General features: G+C 38.8%; 1 protein-coding gene across 3 annotated transcripts in view; it reads left to right on the top strand.

The window, feature by feature from the left end:
- Nucleotides 1-17,724, top strand: part of CC2D2A (coiled-coil and C2 domain containing 2A) — a 144,186-nt gene that overhangs the window by 121,405 nt on the left and 5,057 nt on the right. For all 3 annotated transcript variants that reach the window (XM_060103976.1, XM_060103986.1, XM_060103992.1), the window contains 4 exons: nt 3,980-4,183; nt 9,026-9,115; nt 10,978-11,091; nt 13,890-14,024. In XM_060103976.1, the coding sequence (XP_059959959.1) occupies nt 3,980-4,183; nt 9,026-9,115; nt 10,978-11,091; nt 13,890-14,024 (543 nt within the window). The remainder of the gene's footprint in view (nt 1-3,979; nt 4,184-9,025; nt 9,116-10,977; nt 11,092-13,889; nt 14,025-17,724) is intronic.

Raw genomic sequence — 17,724 nt, 5'->3', positions numbered from 1 at the left:
TCTGACTTTAAATCATATATATTCAACGAATATTTACTGAGCATCTTCTGTGTGACAGGCATTTTTTAGGCACTGGGAATATAGCTGCCTAAAAAAGCAAATAAAAATTCCAAATTGTTAACTACTAAGCTATACTGCCCAAATTATTATGCTGACTCTTTATCCACTGTAATTAAGACTCAGACAGAGATGAAAAAAAAATGAGCACATTCCTCTGTTTCTTTTTCACTATTACAGTTTGGGTCACAGAGAAAAATACTACCACTATTTCCTATTTGCAAGGCATTTACAGGAAAACATGAAGGACTGTTGGAAAAACAAATCCATGAAATCCAAATTAACCTTATATGCTAGCCTTTGTCACTAAAGCTGTGACAAATATGTTCTCCAAAAAACATGTTAGAATATATACATTTCAAAATATTTCTAAGAAGGGAAGCATGTTCGGAATGCTTTTCTTCATGAACAAATTCAAGAGAAAGTCAAAAAGCATGTTTACACAGAAAAATGCTCCCAGAGAAAAGATGATTTTGCTAGTTCTATGTATTCTTAACAGAAGCAAAAGTGGTCAGTTAGTACTCCACCTGGAGGTGAGCTTCCAAACAACGAGAGAGCAGTCTGTGACTGGGGCTGAAAAGCTGAAAAGCTGAAAACCAGAGGTGCCTTTGCACTTGGCCTTCTTCCCAGGCACTGACCTCCTATTGCAGAAGTTTTAAGGGTCCTATGGCCTTCCTTCCTTAAAATGAGATATCTAGGCTGTCAGCTGTTGCTTTTGGTGGCTTTTCACTGCCCCGCTGTGGCTGTATGTGGCATTTCTCAGACCTCCAAAATGAGGGTGTAAGAAAAACTCCTCTGGAAGGCAGACTCTGCTGCTCCTTGACAAGGAAGACTTGTGCACTGACAGGATCCTGGCGTCCTAAACACAAAGTGGCAGAAAGGAGAGAGAAGCTCTTGCCCTAAATAGTAGGGACCACAACCTGGAATTGTTTTTCCACTTAACAGCAACTGCCAGGATTAGCCCATTAGAGTCTTCCCTCCACCATCATCCCATGCTGAACCATTCCATATGATTTTTAAAAGATATTTACTCATGGAACTGTCTAAAAAATAAGTAGCAACTACTGAAACTCTTAACATCCCCTACTTTACTCTGTCTCGATAAAAACAAAAGTTTTTTTAAAAAATAGATTGTCTGTTAATGAAGTCTCCCTCTTATTCCTTCTTTTTTTCTTTCTTGCTTCTGATAGATGAGTGACATGCTTAAAAAGGTACCAAGCATTTTGTTTTACTATTCATCAGCCAATAGTTATTAGGCTTTAATTACCTGCTTCTGTCCTCTGCCATCTTATGGAAGCTGCTGGGTTCTAATGTATGTGTGATCCCTTGGCAATGAACTACAGATGTCTGCAGTTCATGAAGAATAACTACCTTTGTCTTTTGGCCCATTTAGTTTTGTCAGAAAGTTTCTTATTTAGCTCTGAATCAGGAAGTCACATGTCTGAATGTCACCTGCATACTGGGAGCTACCTCCACTGTTTCCACGTCCGTAAAATCCATGAGCTGCTTCTTACAGAAACAGTGTGGCTGGGACAATTATTTCTGGTCAGTGGAGCTGCCACAGTGTAGGTATTCAAAGGGAAAATAAATCCATTCAGTTTTCTATAACTATTTACATTAACCTAGAAGTTAAATAATTGAGCCAGTTAAGAATCTTCCAAATTTCATGTTGAATCAAATTGTGAATTTGTCAGTTCCACCTTTGTTTCATAATAAATGACCCAAATCCTTTTAGTATTTAGCTTTTGCTTGGCACTTCTTAGATTACCAACATGGCATACTACCCTTAAATTACTGTTTCAATCCATTAAATGGCATCCTTGTGGTCTAAACAAGTATTAATGACCATTAATAGATACCTATTAAATGCTTACATTATGCATGCTCAGTGCAGAGAAGAACACAAAATGATTGAAACATGGGCCCTGCTCCCAAGAAGCACTAACTACAGAGTCAAAATACACAGCAGAACAGCCAGGTCCAAGTGGCAAAAAAAGTTTTATACATACTTTTTTCAATTTGGAAGTAGTCAGTACTCATTCAAGATTTTTACTGTTCTTTCTGGACACTGCCTATAGCTGCCTCTCTTTAATGCTTCCATAGCATACGGTGTCTATCTCTATAGGATCTCTGGTCAAGTGTTTCAAGCACCTGATTGCTTATTAATGTTCTCCTCCAGACTAGAAGTTTCTTGAGGGGTCTGTTTCATATACATTTATCCAGACTGCCTAGAACCCTTTAGACTTTCAGCAAACGTTTTTCAAATAATTGGATGCATACGTAAATTAATGAGTTTAAAGGAAACAGGGATGAATTCAAAAGAGTGCTTTTCTTCACACCACCCTTGTTTCATAATTCTCAGTCTTTCTAAAGTTACAATTATTTATACCCTAGAGTCTGTATACATCCATACCAAAGTCTTGTAAGCTCACCTTTTTCATTTATTTATGTCTTCGTCATAACACCTATTTGGTAGCTACCGTGTCTGGGCACTGTGCTGAGTAGGTGGTTATAACGATGATGATGATGATGATGTTAGGATTCAGATGTCAGGGCACATCCCATGAAGAATATACAGGAGGCTTTTGGAAATGCCTCCATCCTATCTATCCGCCACAACCACTACCTCAATTTCTTAGGATACAGCAATCAAATTAGAAACAGGAGCCACAGTCCAGCTCCAATATAAGGTGGTTTGTGACCACCTAGAGGGGTGGGATAGGGAGGGTGGGAGGGAGGGAGACGAAAGAGGGAGGAAATATAGGAACATATGTATATGTATAGATGATTCACTTTGTTATAAAGCAGAAACTAACACACCATTGTAAAGCAATTATACTCCAATAAAGATGTTAAAAACAGGGGCTTCCCTGGTGGCGCAGTGGTTGAGAGTCCCCCTGCCGATGCAGGGGACACGGGTTCATGCCCCGGTCCGGGAAGATCCTACATGCCGCAGAGCGGCTGGGCCCGTGAGCCATGGCCGCTGAGCCTGCGTGTCCGGAGCCTGTGCTCCGCAACGGGAGAGGCCACAACAGGGAGAGGCCTGCGTACCGCAAAAAAAAAAAAAAAAAAAAAAAAAAAGTGTTAAAAATAAAACAAAACAAGTCTGGGAATTGGCTCATCTTGGATCAGAGAACCACTTAAAGAAAACTACTATACATTTGATGTTTCGAGTTCTGCTTCCTTTTACCTTGAGACCCATTACTATTATTTAGTATGTTAGTTATGGATTTAAAACTTTTTAATACATACATATATACTTGTAAATTTGTGGTCCTTTTAACGTGAGTTGCTTTACCTTTGTATTTGAGGTGTTTGATTTCTGAGCCCTCTCCCCTCTAAAACCAACATCAAAATACACATAAAACTATTGCTTGGTCTCATCAATCAGAAGTAGTACATAATAGTTTAATTTTTTTTTCTTTGCTGTACGTGGGCCTCTCACTGCTGTGGCCTCTCCCGTTGCAGAGCACGGGCTCCAGACGCGCAGGCTCAGCGGCCATGGCTCACAGGCCCAGCCGCTCCACGGCATGTGGGATCTTCCTGGACCGGGGCACGAACCCGTGTTCCCTGCATCGGCAGGCGGACTCTCAACCACTGTGCCACCAGGGAAGCCCTAGTTTAATTTTTATATGTTGCTTTATTAATCCAATAATTTCCATATGGCTGCTTGCCTGTTGACTACTTTCTTTCAATGCTGGTGAATATATTTTAAGTGTTTAATGAATCCATCTAATTTTTAAATTATAAATATAATTAAATAAATCTTCAGGAACACTGGGGCCTGACAATTTTGTAGGGGGGTCACTAAATCACACTTCCTGAAGCACACATTGAGTTCATGTTGACTGTGGGATTTGAACAGGTTCTACTGTATCTCTTGTAATGATATACAAACTCCATGGAGTCTTTATTTTTGAAGTTTGATTCTCAGGAAGATGAGAAATTGCTTCAAGCAACTGAGAAGTTTCAAGCTGAATGTGCCTTAAAGTTTCCAAATCGTCAGTGCCTTACAAGAGTGGTTGACATTAGTGGGAAAACCGTCTTCATTACTCGTTATCTCAAGCCTTTAAATCCTCCTCAGGAGCTCCTTAACACTCACCCCAACAATCCCCAGGCAACAGCAGTAAGTATTTCACAGCCAATTGGTGTTGGCGCTAAAAAGGTTTTAAAGTTTCAGTATATTGCCCTCTTAATTACCACATTTCATAGTACCTAGGATAGTAACTAGATCAAGATCATTAATGATTAAAGTAATGATTAAAACTCCTTTAGTACCATGAGGCTTACTTTCTTTAGAAAAGTCTGAAGGTACCAGTGAGGATAATAATCCTTAGTCCATTCTTTCAGGGAACAATTAATTATTGAGTGCTTACTGTGTCCCTGACATTACATTGGGTGCTGGAAAACTAAAATTTGGAAGATGCTCTACACTTTCACAATGTCTTATACAAACATGTTTTCATTATGTATTCTCTATAACTCTGCTAGAATTTGAACCTAGGTCTCTGACGTAGAACTCGTGCACGTTCTATTATACCAAGATAACTACTCAGTATTATATTTAATGCTATAAGCATCATTACATTCAAATTAAGCAAAAATTATTTCTAAGCTTTAAGTATGTACAGCATGTAGGCCATCCTTGTAAAGCACATCTATACCAGGCCATTAAATACTCATGCATCATTCTCTGCCTGCAAAGCACCATACCCATCGCAATCTCACACGAACAGAACTGTATGCTGAATGGGCTATTCTTAAGTGGACAAAGTAACCCATAACTGTCTTTGGCGAGTGGATAGTATAGAGAGTAATTGCTGCTAATAAGTCATTAATTTAGTAATTTAGGAACAGGGTAATGATATGCCTATTTGCAGATATAGATATATATTTAAAAAACCAAATAAACATTGTGTTCTACATTACATTTACTTTTATTAATCAATTTTTATTAAAAACCTTAACAGGGACTTCTATTCTCTCTAGCAGAGTAGATATGCAGAAAACTTCTCCCAGTAGAGAACACTTAAGAGTGATAAATAAAATATTTAAAACATGTTTTAAATCATGACTGAAATGGAAATAAGATGAGGAGGAAAACCCAGAGACAGGAAACTACAGGAAAGCAAGACTCCACCAGGGTGAGGGCTTGAAACAGTGTTTGCTCTGGGGTCACCGGTAATTCCTAATGCCAAGAGATGGGTTTCAGTGGGCCTCAAGGTTGCTGGAGATGGGAGGTAATGCACGGTGCTGGAGCATTGGGTTAGAGAATCAGCCACGGAGCTGGGACCCTTGAAGTGTAAACTCACTGGTAGGTAAACTAGGAAATACCCTGCCCTGCAGAAGAAAATCTGCCTGTCTCAGCCTTGACTCTGGATGGAAGAGGAAAAAAAAAAAAAGTCTCTTCTAAGAATTCCTAATCACTAAGCTGTACTTATTCACACTTGGGACTGAAATTTACACTACCTGTAGGACCCAAAAAAACTTCAATCGAACTTTAATTTCAAGAATTCCCTGTTGGTAATGCCCCTAAGTCCCTGTCAAAGCAAACCCAAATTCTTCTAGGAGAACATCCTTTAAATGCAGCTTCAAAAAAATTCCACAGAAAAAGTTCCAAGCAACATGAACATATAAAAGATCATCAATGAAGAAATAAGTCACTATGAAGAAGGTAAGTTAGCAGAAACAACATTCTGCAGAATCGGGACACAAATTACCAGATTCAGAATATAAAATAGGTATGTTTAATAAGTTTAAGAAATCTAGGGAATTGAAAATATAACAAAAGGACAATAGACTATTAGAACTGACATACAGCGTGTTAAAAGTACTACATGGAACTTGTAGAAATAAAGAATAGTTAAAATTAGAAACTGAACAAACAGTTTAAACCTAACATCAAATATAGTTGAATACAGAGTTAAATTAAATACAGTTAAATACAGAGATAATTCATGAATATACAGGCAAAGAAACTTCTTGGGTATAGCACAGAGACAGAAAAAAAGGGAAGACATAAAGGAATGGTTAAGAGACATGGAGGATAGAGGGAGGAGGACCAAACTGTGTTTAAAAGAAGAAAAGCAATATTCAGAGATAGAGCTGAGAATTTTCAAGATTTGATGAAAGACAACGATTCAGGAAGCCCAATGAATCCCACACAAAATAAATAAGATGAAATTAAACTCCAGGTGTATAATAGGGAACAAAAAAAACAAAGATGATCTTTAAAGCAGCTAGAGAGAAAGTGCAGATTATCTAAAAAGGAACAGTAATTAAACTAACAGGTTTTTTAGCTGCACAAATGAAAGCCAGAAATGGAATGACATCTTCAAAAGGCTAAAAGAAAACAGTCTTCAAACTAGTAATTTATATCCAGTGAAACTATCTTTCACACAAACATTGGGAGAATTTACAAGGATTCTCACTTAAGGAATTTCTGAAAAATATAGAGAAGGAAGGTTCTCAGAAAATCCTAAATGCAACACATAATGATAGGTAAAGAAAATGGGAAATTAGTGAATAAATCAACAAGCATTGTCTTTACAGTAACAATAAAAGCAATGTGGTTGAAAAATCAAGATAAAACAAAAATCCTGAAAAAAAATTTATACATGTCAGGACAGGATCTATGAGAGTATTTTAATGCCCTTGTATTTTCCAAGATGAGGGCAAAGATATTTATTAACTTTAGAGTTTTAAGTTAAATATTCATATTGAAACTTCTAGATTAACAACTTAAAAGAATGTTAAAAAGTGAGTATAACTTCCAAACCAGCAGGAGATAAAATAACAAAATGGGGTAAAGAGAGTGGGGAGGGGAAAAAACATAGAAAAAATTGTAGAAAAATAAATAAAAAGCACAGAATAAGGTAGTAGAAATAGTCTAAATATTTACCAATAATCACAATCAAAGTGAAGGGATTAAACTTTCCAGTTAAAACACAAAGACTATAAAACTAGATTTTTAAAACAGTTTGTAGTGGAACTTGGCAAGCTGATTCTAATATTTATGCAGCAGTGCAAAGGGCAAAAAAATAGCAAAGACGATCCTGAAGATAAAGAAGAACTCAGTGGGAAGATCTGCCATGTCATATCCAGATACTTATGAGACTGTAGTAATTAAGGTAAAATGGTATTGAACACAAATAACAAAGAGAAAAATGGAAGAGAATTAAAAAATCCAGAATAAGGGCTTCCCTGGTGGCGCAGTGGTTGAGAATCTGCCTGCCAATGCAGGGGACACGGGTTCGAGCCCTGGTCTGGGAAGATCCCACATGCCGCGGAGCAACTGGGCCTGTGAGCCACAATTACTGAGCCTGCGCGTCTGGAGCCTGTGCTCTGCAACGGGAGAGGCCGCGACAGTGAGAGGCCCGCGCACCGCAATGAAGAGTGGCCCCCGCTTGCCACAATGAGAGAAAGCCCTCGCACAGAAATGAAGACCCAACACAGCCATAAATAAATATAAATAAAGCAAACTGTCAACAAGTAAAAGTAAACACTATTATATTAAATAATAATAATAAGAAAAATCCAGAATAAGTCTACTCAAATATTAACCCACTCAAACCTGATATATGACAAAGCTGGCATTGGAAATTAGTAAAAATTGACTATTACATAAATTGTATTGGGATCATTGATTTTACACATGGAAAAAAAATAGATTCCTGCTTCACACCATTCAATAGATAGATTGAGGACTTAAATATGAGAGGCATTTTTATCTTTATGACCTGAGGTAGGAAGTTCCTTAAACAAGCCAGAAAAAAGCACTACAGTAAGTCCACTACATACGAACCTTCAAGTTGCAAACTTTCAAAGGTGTGAACGTGCATCTGGTTCCAGCAAGGAACCAGAACCTGTGTCATCAGCGTCAGGCGTGAGTGAAATTGCAGCTTGCCCTCCATCTCCTATTGCTGACGATCCTTCAGCTCTACGATCTCCCACCTCCTCTCCCTCCTCCAGTCAGTAACTCTTCTTGCCTGTTCATTTGGTGCCAGCCCCTGTAGGCCAGCTGCTGGACTGTACTACTGTACTTTTCAAAGTACTGTACTGTAAGATTTAAAATGTTTTCTTTATTTTTTGTGGGGTTTTTTATGTATTATGTGTGAAAAGTATTATAAACTTATTACAGTACAGTACTATACAGGCAATTGTGTTAGTTGGGTCCCTAGGCTAACTTTGTCGGACTTACGAAGAAATTGGACTTACGAACTCGCTCTCAGAATGGAACTCGTTCGTATGTAGGGGACTTACTGTAACTATAACGAGAAAGAATAAATTGACCATATTAAAACTGAGAACTTGAGTTAACAAAAAACAGCACAAAGGAAAAGACAAGGCACAATCAGGAGAGGACATTTACAACATATGTAATAGACAAAGGAATAGTAACTAGAATATATTTTTTTAAAACTACAAATCAATTTAAAAATGTACAAAATACTTGAATACAAGTTCACAGAAGTGGAAACAGGAAAGGCCAATAAGCATATAAAAAGATGTTCAACCTCCTGAGCAATTACAGAAATAATGAGTTACAACCACAGTGATGCACCCATCTTGGTTTCTAAATACTACTGCCCTCTAAACGGAACCAGGACTTCTTAGAGAAATGGCTGCTTTCAGGACTGGGCTAGAGAAAATACAAGATGATCTTGGAGAGTCTTGTTATAAGGGGGGATGGGGGGGTGGGAAGAAGATGAGAACATTTCAAAGAGAGCCAAGAGCCATTTTCTTCATCTGTAATAGATGGATAATAGCAATAATCTTCCTCAGGATGTTTGGAGAGGATTAAATGAGATAATATTAACACAACACTTAGTAAGCACTTGTGAGCATTCGTTTCATTTTGTTCACATAAATGTTTGTGATATATGAAACTTTGTTCCAAGAAATGAGGTAGACAATCCAACTTTCTATTTTATTAGAAAAATGATTACAGCTAATTTTGTTTAAACAGGAACTGGTGGCTCGATATGTGTCTTTGATTCCTTTCTTGCCTGACACTGTTTCATTTGCTGGTATCTGTGACCTGTGGAGCACATCTGATGTAAGTAGTTCTCCCTCACAGACTTACTAGTTTGAACTGATTTCACAGAACATTAGTAAATGGCTTGCATAATTTTAAATTGCAACACTCATTAGTCATTATAAAAATCTACACGGCCATCTGTTTAGCAGGATGAGCTAAATTCTGAAGTACTTTTTTCTTCCTGGTTCAATTTGCCCAAAGTTCAGAAATTAAACAAAAAATTAATTATTTGCACACACACACACTCGCACCCACACACAGAAAACCACTTCAGATGTCTTAATGCTAATTTATTCTCCCAATGTTACCTTAACATCCCAATTTTATTCATAAAATAATCAAAATCACATTCTCTATTACATTTGGGAATTGCATATTCCTTAATGCGTGGGCTTTGGAAATTGCATATTCCTTAATTTATGGGCTTCTAAAGGCATGTCATTATTCAGTATGTATTTCTTGGTCACCTATCGCATGTCAGACACTGTACTTAGTTCTGGCTATGAGCAAAATAAAATAGCCTCTGACCTCATGGAACTTATAATCAATGTATGCTACATAAACTTCCAAATGAGTCTTCAGTAGTATGAAACAAACATGTATTATCACTGGTATTCATTCTGCTTCTGGATCTCATGTTGTACTGTGTTTGCATAAAATTGAAATGTGGTATACAACTCCCTTTGAAGGATAGCTCTAAAAGGAAGAAGCTGAAGTACATTTTAAATTGCTTGCTCCCCTGGGCTTCCCTGGTGGCTCAGTGGTTGAGAGTCCTCCTGCCGATGCAGGGAACATGGTTTCGTGCCCCGGTCTGGGAAGATCCCACATGCCGCGGAGTGGCTGGGCCTGTGAGCCATGGCCGCTGAGCCTACGCGTCTGGAGCCTGTGCAACGGGAGAGGCCACAACAGTGAGAGGCCTGCGTACCGCAAAAATTCTTGCTCCCCAATATATTTTGGCAACATAATGTTGACAATTTTAGAGATAAAATTTCCACAACCTCAAGATATCTATAAGATAGATATAGAATATAGTTCATGTGCTCTAGAGCCAGAATGGCTTTTCCACTTCCTAGGTATTGCCTCGTCTCCCTTTGCCTCCACTTCCTCATCTGTAAAGTGGGAACATGAGAGTATCGCCCTCAAAGGTTTGTTCCAGGATCAAATGAACTGATGCATACAATGCGCTTAAAACAGTGTGGTGGCCAGGGTGGGAGGACAGGATATGAACAGGCAGAGCACAGAGGACTTCTAGGGCAGTGAAAACACACTGCATGATACTGTAATGACAGGCTTGTCAAAACCCACAGAATGTACAACACCAGGAGTGAACCCTATGTATAAACTATGGACTTTGAGTGATCATGGTGCGTCAGGGTAGGTTTGTCAGTTGTAAACCCACGTGCCGCCTGGCAGGGGATGTTGATGGTGGAGGAGCCTGTACCTGTCGGGGGGGGGGGGGGCAAGAAAGTGAGGGGAATCTCTGTGCCTTCCTGCCAGCTTTGCTGTGAACCTAAAACTGCTCTAGAAAATAAGGTCTTCACAAAGAAAAAGTGTTTCGTACACAGGGAGCTACCATATGTAAGTTCAAAATAAAACGTGGAACTTTGAAATTTGTCTCCACCTCACCCCATAATTGATTCTAGAAATCATGTCATCGATGACAGAGAAAATACCATGTCCGACTAAAAGTGTTGTGGTATTTTTTTTTTTATTTTAATGAATTAACAACACAGTACCAACGTTTGGAAAAATCTTTTTTAAATAGATCTCATCCTTGAAGGTACTAATTTTAACAATGACTTTTTAAAATCCTATACAGCCAATCTAGAATGAAGCGGTCAGTCAATGCAACATAATTTTTTGTTTTTAATTTTGGTCAGCAATTTCTTGATCTCCTGGCAGGAGACGAAGAAGAGCATGCAGTATTACTTTGTAATTACTTCCTCTCCCTGGGTAAGAAGGCCTGGCTGGTGATGGGCAATGCTATTCCTGAGGTAAGACCACGTAGGTTGGCTCTAACAAAGTGTCCTTGGCTAACATGGATGGCTGTCTTATGTTCCAAATCATGGACAGCACTTATTTTCATAACAATTCTTTGAGTTGCAAGGAAAGTAGCCCAGAGATTCCACAACAGGAAGAGAGAACCAGCGATAAAACATGAAGTGGCTTTCAGGGTACTCGGGCCCTGCACAATGCTTCAGGGTGTTTTTGGCAAATCGGAGCCCTTTACCACCCACAGCCCCCACCTAACTCTGTCCTTTTAGCAAGAGCCCCCTCCCGCCCACGCTGCTAAGAATTCTGATTCCCTTAGTGATCTAGTGTTATTCATGCCAAGGATCGAAGGGGATCTGAAGAAGTGCGGCAAGGACAGAGAGTCTTTCACGCCTGCTTCATCCACAGGCATCTGCTGTTAACCTGGCAGGCAAAGGGCAAGGCAGATAACCACAGGGACAAAGAAAAGAATGTCCACAGCTATATTTTGGTATCACCATTGTTATGTTTATTAGACTGGAGATAGCGACTACTAAAATTTGTTTCCCCAGCCCACTGCAAATATCCCGTGATTTGGGGCATGTTTTGGGGGTAATTTTGGGAACAAACTTAGAAAAGTCATATGGATTGAAACAGCTTATCCAAAGAGTGTTTCAAAAAGAGGGGCTCTAGGAATCCTCAGGAATTAGCGCAGGTTGCTACTAGACAAGCAGCATCATATCTGAATCCTAATTCATGCTCCATCATTATCTTCCAGATAGCCTGGTACAAGGAACAGAATAATGGGCTAGGAAGTCACAAGGCCTGCCTGGGTTCAAGGCTATGCCCACTCCTCATGAGCTGTGTGACTTTAAGCAAGTCACTTCACAACTCTGAGCCTTATAATGAAAGTGGGAGAGTAAGTTTTGCCCTGCCTTCCCCAGAAGCCTATAGTGAGCATCAAATGAAATCATACATGAGAAATAAATGAATGAATAAATGTTCATTGTAAAAAGAGAATCTAATAATACATAAGTATTCTGAATTAAAAGTTAAAGTCCCTCTTCAGGCTCTAACTCCCAATCCCACCCCCTCCTTTGGTGTACTCATTGTCAAGAGTTTAGTAAGTATCCTCTCAAATTATCTTCTATTCATTTACATAATTATAAATGTATATCAAATATTAATTACTGTATTAGAAATAGAAGTAGTATTCAGATATAATCAGCCTTCTAAATACTTAAAAGGCAACCTTAACTAACTCTAAAAAGAAAATGCAGTGACTACTTATTTCCATCAATAATCATTCTTCAGCCAAATCATAAGATATCTTGCCATTTGCAATAACATGGATAGACCTAGAGGGTATTATGCTAAGTGAAGTAAGTCAGAGAAAGGCAAATACTGTATGTGGAATCTAAAAAACAAATGAACAAACATAATGAAGCAGAAACAGTCAAAGAGGGCTTCCCTAGTGGTGCAGTGGTTAAGAATCCACCTGCCAATGCAGGGAACATGGGTTCAAGCCCTGGTCCGGGAAGATCCCACAAGCCACGGAGCAACTAAGCCCGCGTGCCACAACTACTGAGCCTGTGCTCTAGAGCCCGCGACCCACAACTACTGAAGCCCACGTGCCTAGAGCCCATGCTCCACAACAAGAGAAGCCACTGCAGTGAGTAGCCCCGGCTCGCTGCAACTAGAGAAAACCTGTGCACAGCAATGAAGACCCAATGCAGCCAAAAATAAATTAATTTTTTTAAAAAATGAAAAAAAAGAAACAGTCATAGATACAGCAAAAAACACAGGTGGTTGCCAGAGGGGGGAAGGGGGGGAGTGGTGGGGGAGGGTGGAGGGGGGTGGAGGGGGGAATGGGGGGAGGAGGGGGGAATGGGGGGAGGAATGAGGGGGGAGGAGAGAAATAGGTGAGGAAGATTAAGTACAAACTTCTAGTTACAAAATAAATGTTACAGATATGAAATGTGTGTGGGGAATATAGTCAGTAATTATGTAATATCCTTGTATGGTGACAGATGATAACCAGAATTTTCATGATGATCAGTTTGAAATGTATAGACATTATCAAATAAGTATGTTGTGTACCAGAAACTAACATAGTGTTGTAGGTCAATTATACTTCAAAAACAAATTCATACAAAAGAGATCAGATTTGTGGCTATCAGAGGCACGGGATGGGGGGGGAATTAGATAAGGTAGTCAAAAGGTACAAAACTCCAGTTATAAGATATATAAGCTCTAGGGATGCAATATACAACATAATAAATAGAATTAACACTGCTGTATATTATAAATGAAAGTCATTAAGAGAGTAATCCTAAGAATTCTCATCACAAGAAAAAAAATTTTTTTTCCTATTTCTTTTAATATATCTGTATGAGATGATGGGTGTTCATTAAACCTACTGTGGTCATCATTTCATGATGTATGGAAGTCAAATCATGTTATACACCTTAAACTTATACAGTGTTGTACATCAATTATATTTCAGTAAAACTGAAAAAAATAACCACAACCTATTCCATTTAACTTAAAAAAAAAAAAAAAGATATGTTGGTTGAGTAACATGACCACCATTCCTATTTGGTCACTATATCACACTAGTTGCAGATGCAAGAATTTTGCAAAAATAAACTTTTGATTTTATTAATTCAGCATAATCTAGAACTGCAAAATAATTTTCACCATTAGCCATGGGGTTTAGAAATTAGGGGTCCAACTAAAATAATGAACTGTCTATACAAACTACTCTTGACCCTAATAGCATAATTAATTGGAAACTTGTTTAATGGCTATTTTCCTTCAGGGTCCAACTGCCTATGTGCTAACTCGGGAGCAAAGTCACTATTTAATATGGAATCCCTGCAGTGGACATTGTTATGGACAATTTGATACATTCTGCCCCTTAAAAAGTGTGGGCTGTTTAATAGGTCCCGATAATGTAAGTATTACCATTTCCTCTTAAATGTGGTTGACTATTGCTTTTTTTTAATTGATCTACTGATTTTAATAATATTTTGTGTCAAAAAAATTTACATAAACATATATAATACCAATTAAAGAAACGCAGTGTCAAGCACAGTGGCAGAACTGTTCTAAATAAAAACTTTTGGTTGAATTAGTCACCTGATCTTCGAGAAGCAGAATGAGGTTAAAGAAAGAATTTAGGATTTGGATTCAGACAACCTGAGTTTGTATCCTGGCTTGTCCTGTTTTCCCTTCCAAAGTAAGAGTTTACGATGCAGAACTCATAGTGTTTTTGTTTTGTTTTGTTTTATTTTTTTTTTGTTTTGCAACTTTATTGGAGTATAATTGCTTCACAATGGTGTATTAGCCTCTGCTCCACAACAAAGCGAATCAGCCATACATATACATCTGCTCCTATATCCCTTCCCTCTTGCGTCTCCCTCCCTCCCACCCTCCCTATCCCACCCCTCCAGTGGGTCACAAGGCACCGAGCTGATCTCCCTGTGCTATGTGGCTGCTTCCCACTAGCTATCTGCATAGTGTTTTGAGAACTAAATGAGCCAAATTTATCACCTGAAAAGATTGTCTTTCTTTTCTTCCTTTTCTTTTTCTAAGAGATTCCCAGGTTCCATCAGGTGATTCTGCTTGCACCCAGTCTGGGGGGCCATTTAACTATGAAGAGTACTATATAAGGCACTGGTTAAAAACATGAGTTATGGGATCACACTGCCTGAGTTTAAATTCCAACATCATCATTTACTAGTTATGTAAGCTTAGGAAAGTTTCTTAATCTTATACAGCATCAGTTTCTTCATTGGTAAAATGAAGGTATTTGTTAGTAATTACTTTACAGAGCAGTTGTGAGAAGTAAATAAGATAATCAAGGCAAAGCAGCTAACATACAGTAGCAACCCTGTGTTGGCTACTGTGACTTTTTTTATAATCATTATCTATCTGAGTGTTCTCTGAACTTTATCTGTTTGAAAAATCATTTGAGCATATATCCCCAATATATGTATTTTTATTTATAAATTATATATGTATTTACTTATGTATCAATATATTATATTACACACAGAAGAAACTCTTAAAATAAAAAGAAATAATTAGAAGATCTAATATTTCTTCTATTATGTCTGTGATGTGCACCCTACCTTGAAGACCACTGGTCTATGGGTTACTACTATAATTAGAGATAACATATGCCAAGCACCCAGCAAAGTACCTGTCTTTCATAGGTATTCAGCAAATGGTAACTATTATTAATTACAAGTGTTAAAAGAGCAGTGTAGTGTACAATTTGCATGTTATTTTTAATTAAAAGCATTATCATAATCATAAATGATCTGCTAAGCTCCATCTATTAATACATGTAGAGAACCATCTTAAGGTCATATTGGTTATCAGGCAGAGTCAACAGGCACTGAAAAAGCCTACAGAGAACTCCATTCTTTGTCAAAATTATTAGTTCTCAAAACAATTACTGTATGGTTGACTAATTCACATAAAGCCCAAGTTTTGTGAGGAAGAAAGACCCCCTTTCCTCCTCTTCTAACAAGACAGGCAGCAGTGGCTCATGATGCCGGCCATCCCACACGGCAGCTGCTCTGAACCTGCTCTAAGCCTCGGCCACCCTCAGGAGAGGACCTCAGGCTTGCTTTGCCGGCCTGGCACTCTGAAACTTCAACTGCCCCTGCTCTACCACACCACCTCTTTGGACTGTCAGCCTTTTTCCTCCTTCACTCCTTTGCCAAGAAGTAAGTCTCCCCTTTCCACCCATGTTTGTTTTTCCACTCCTGTTCCAACACTTGACTCCACTAACTGTCCCAACTTGGCCTCTATATGTTTTCTCTCTCCTTCTCCATCAATAGGCTCAGAAGTCCAACAATTCTAAAATATGCTTCTCCCAACCCGGTTACAGCCTAAACTACCATTGCCCCTCCTTCCTTTCCTTCCAAAATTCTTTAAATACTCATTATATGCCCTGCTTCCACTTCCTCAGTACATTCAGACTTTAACCGCCTATAATCTAGTCCTCTTCCCTGACCATTCTACAGAAATAACCTCTGAGAAGTACCAGTGTCTTGCTAATGGATAAATAAATCCAATGGTTTACTCCCATTCCTCACTCTCCTGTCCTTTTCTATGGCATCTGACACAACTAATCACCTCTTCATGGAAAAAACACTTTCTCATCCTCGGTTTACTGATAAAGGACTGTTGATTTTCATTTCTCTGCAATAGTTCCCTAGGTTTCTTCCACTGGCTTTTCTTTCCACACCTTAAAAGTAGATTTTCCTGAAAATTCTACATTTAGATTTCTTGCAGAACCACACATTATTTATTATAGCTCTATCTAGTTTATCCTGGCAAAAAAAGTCATAATTCTGTCACTAGCCCCAGAATCTTTGGGTCCTGAATTTTCAACTGTTTGCTAGACACCCAGATGCTTTATCAAAATCGCAAACTCAGGCCATCCACAACTCGCATCATTTCTCCTTTATCTCTAAAAAGAGCTCCTCCTCCTGGCCTTCCTACTTCTGTGGATGTCAGTTACCCAGATTCAAACCCCAGAACTGTCCTTGATTTTCCCCCTCCCTCACTTCCTCCTTCAATCCTTTTGATACCAACTCATATAGATTCTGCCTCTTTTGTTTCCAGGTCATATCATTACTGTTTCATCCTGCATTACTATAAGTAGCCAACTAAATAATCTGTCTCCAATTCAATTATTTGGTACACTGATACCTGATTGTTTCTGAATTTCAGCTTTCATCATTCAATGGCTCAAAAAGTACTGAGGGTACCTCACTGTATACAGATTTAAAAATGTCTCACCTTGGATTTGAAAGCCCTATGTAATCTGACTTCTTTTTTTCCAGTGCTATTTCCCACTACTTTCTGCACACTCCCTACCCTACAGCCAAATTGTAATTCTTAAAGACCTTGCCTTCTTTAAACGACTTGCCCCTACCCCCTTCTGTCTAATCTCAAAAGAGCAAGGAATATTCCTGTTAAAATAGAAGGAAATTATGTCACTCATCTGCATAAAATACTCCAGTGGCTTCTTGGCTCACTCAAGAGTCAAAGCCTCAGTCTTTAAAATGGCCCACAAGGCCTTCTATGATCTGACAGCTGCCCTGCCCCCATCATCTTCTGCTCATCTCTTTCTTGCTCTAATTTGCTCACTCCTCTGAAGTCACTTTGTCTTCTTTGCTGTCCCTCAGACACATCAAACACACTGTGCATTTGCTATTTCCTCTGCATAGATGACCCTTCCCCTGACCAGATATCTTAATTTCTCCCTCATTCCTTCATGCTCTTTCCAGTGAAAATGTCTCTGCCTACCCTAAAATTTCACCTCTTCTGCATAGTTTTCTCCATAGCCCTTGTAAGGTTAGCTTTTGCCACAACAAAATACCAAAAACCCATCCCCAAAAGAAATGGCTTCAGACAATTATTCTCATGGATCTGAGTCAGCTGGGACGGTTCTGCTGGCCTAGGCTGGGAGAGCCCTGCTTCATGCATTTTTATTCTGGAACTCAGGGCAATGACAATTGGCAGAGGCACAAGAGGGCAAGCAGGAACACACAGAGCTGCTTAAGCTTGGACACAGAAGTCACACAATGACACTGCTATCCCATTCTACTGACCAAAAGTCAAGAGGCAAGGAA

This window comes from Mesoplodon densirostris, chromosome 1 (genome assembly GCF_025265405.1).
Source record: "Mesoplodon densirostris isolate mMesDen1 chromosome 1, mMesDen1 primary haplotype, whole genome shotgun sequence".
In the NCBI taxonomy this organism is placed as follows: domain Eukaryota; kingdom Metazoa; phylum Chordata; class Mammalia; order Artiodactyla; family Ziphiidae; genus Mesoplodon; species Mesoplodon densirostris.
The sequence above is the reverse complement of the archived record's forward strand: the minus strand, read 5'-3'. Positions and strand labels throughout refer to the sequence as shown.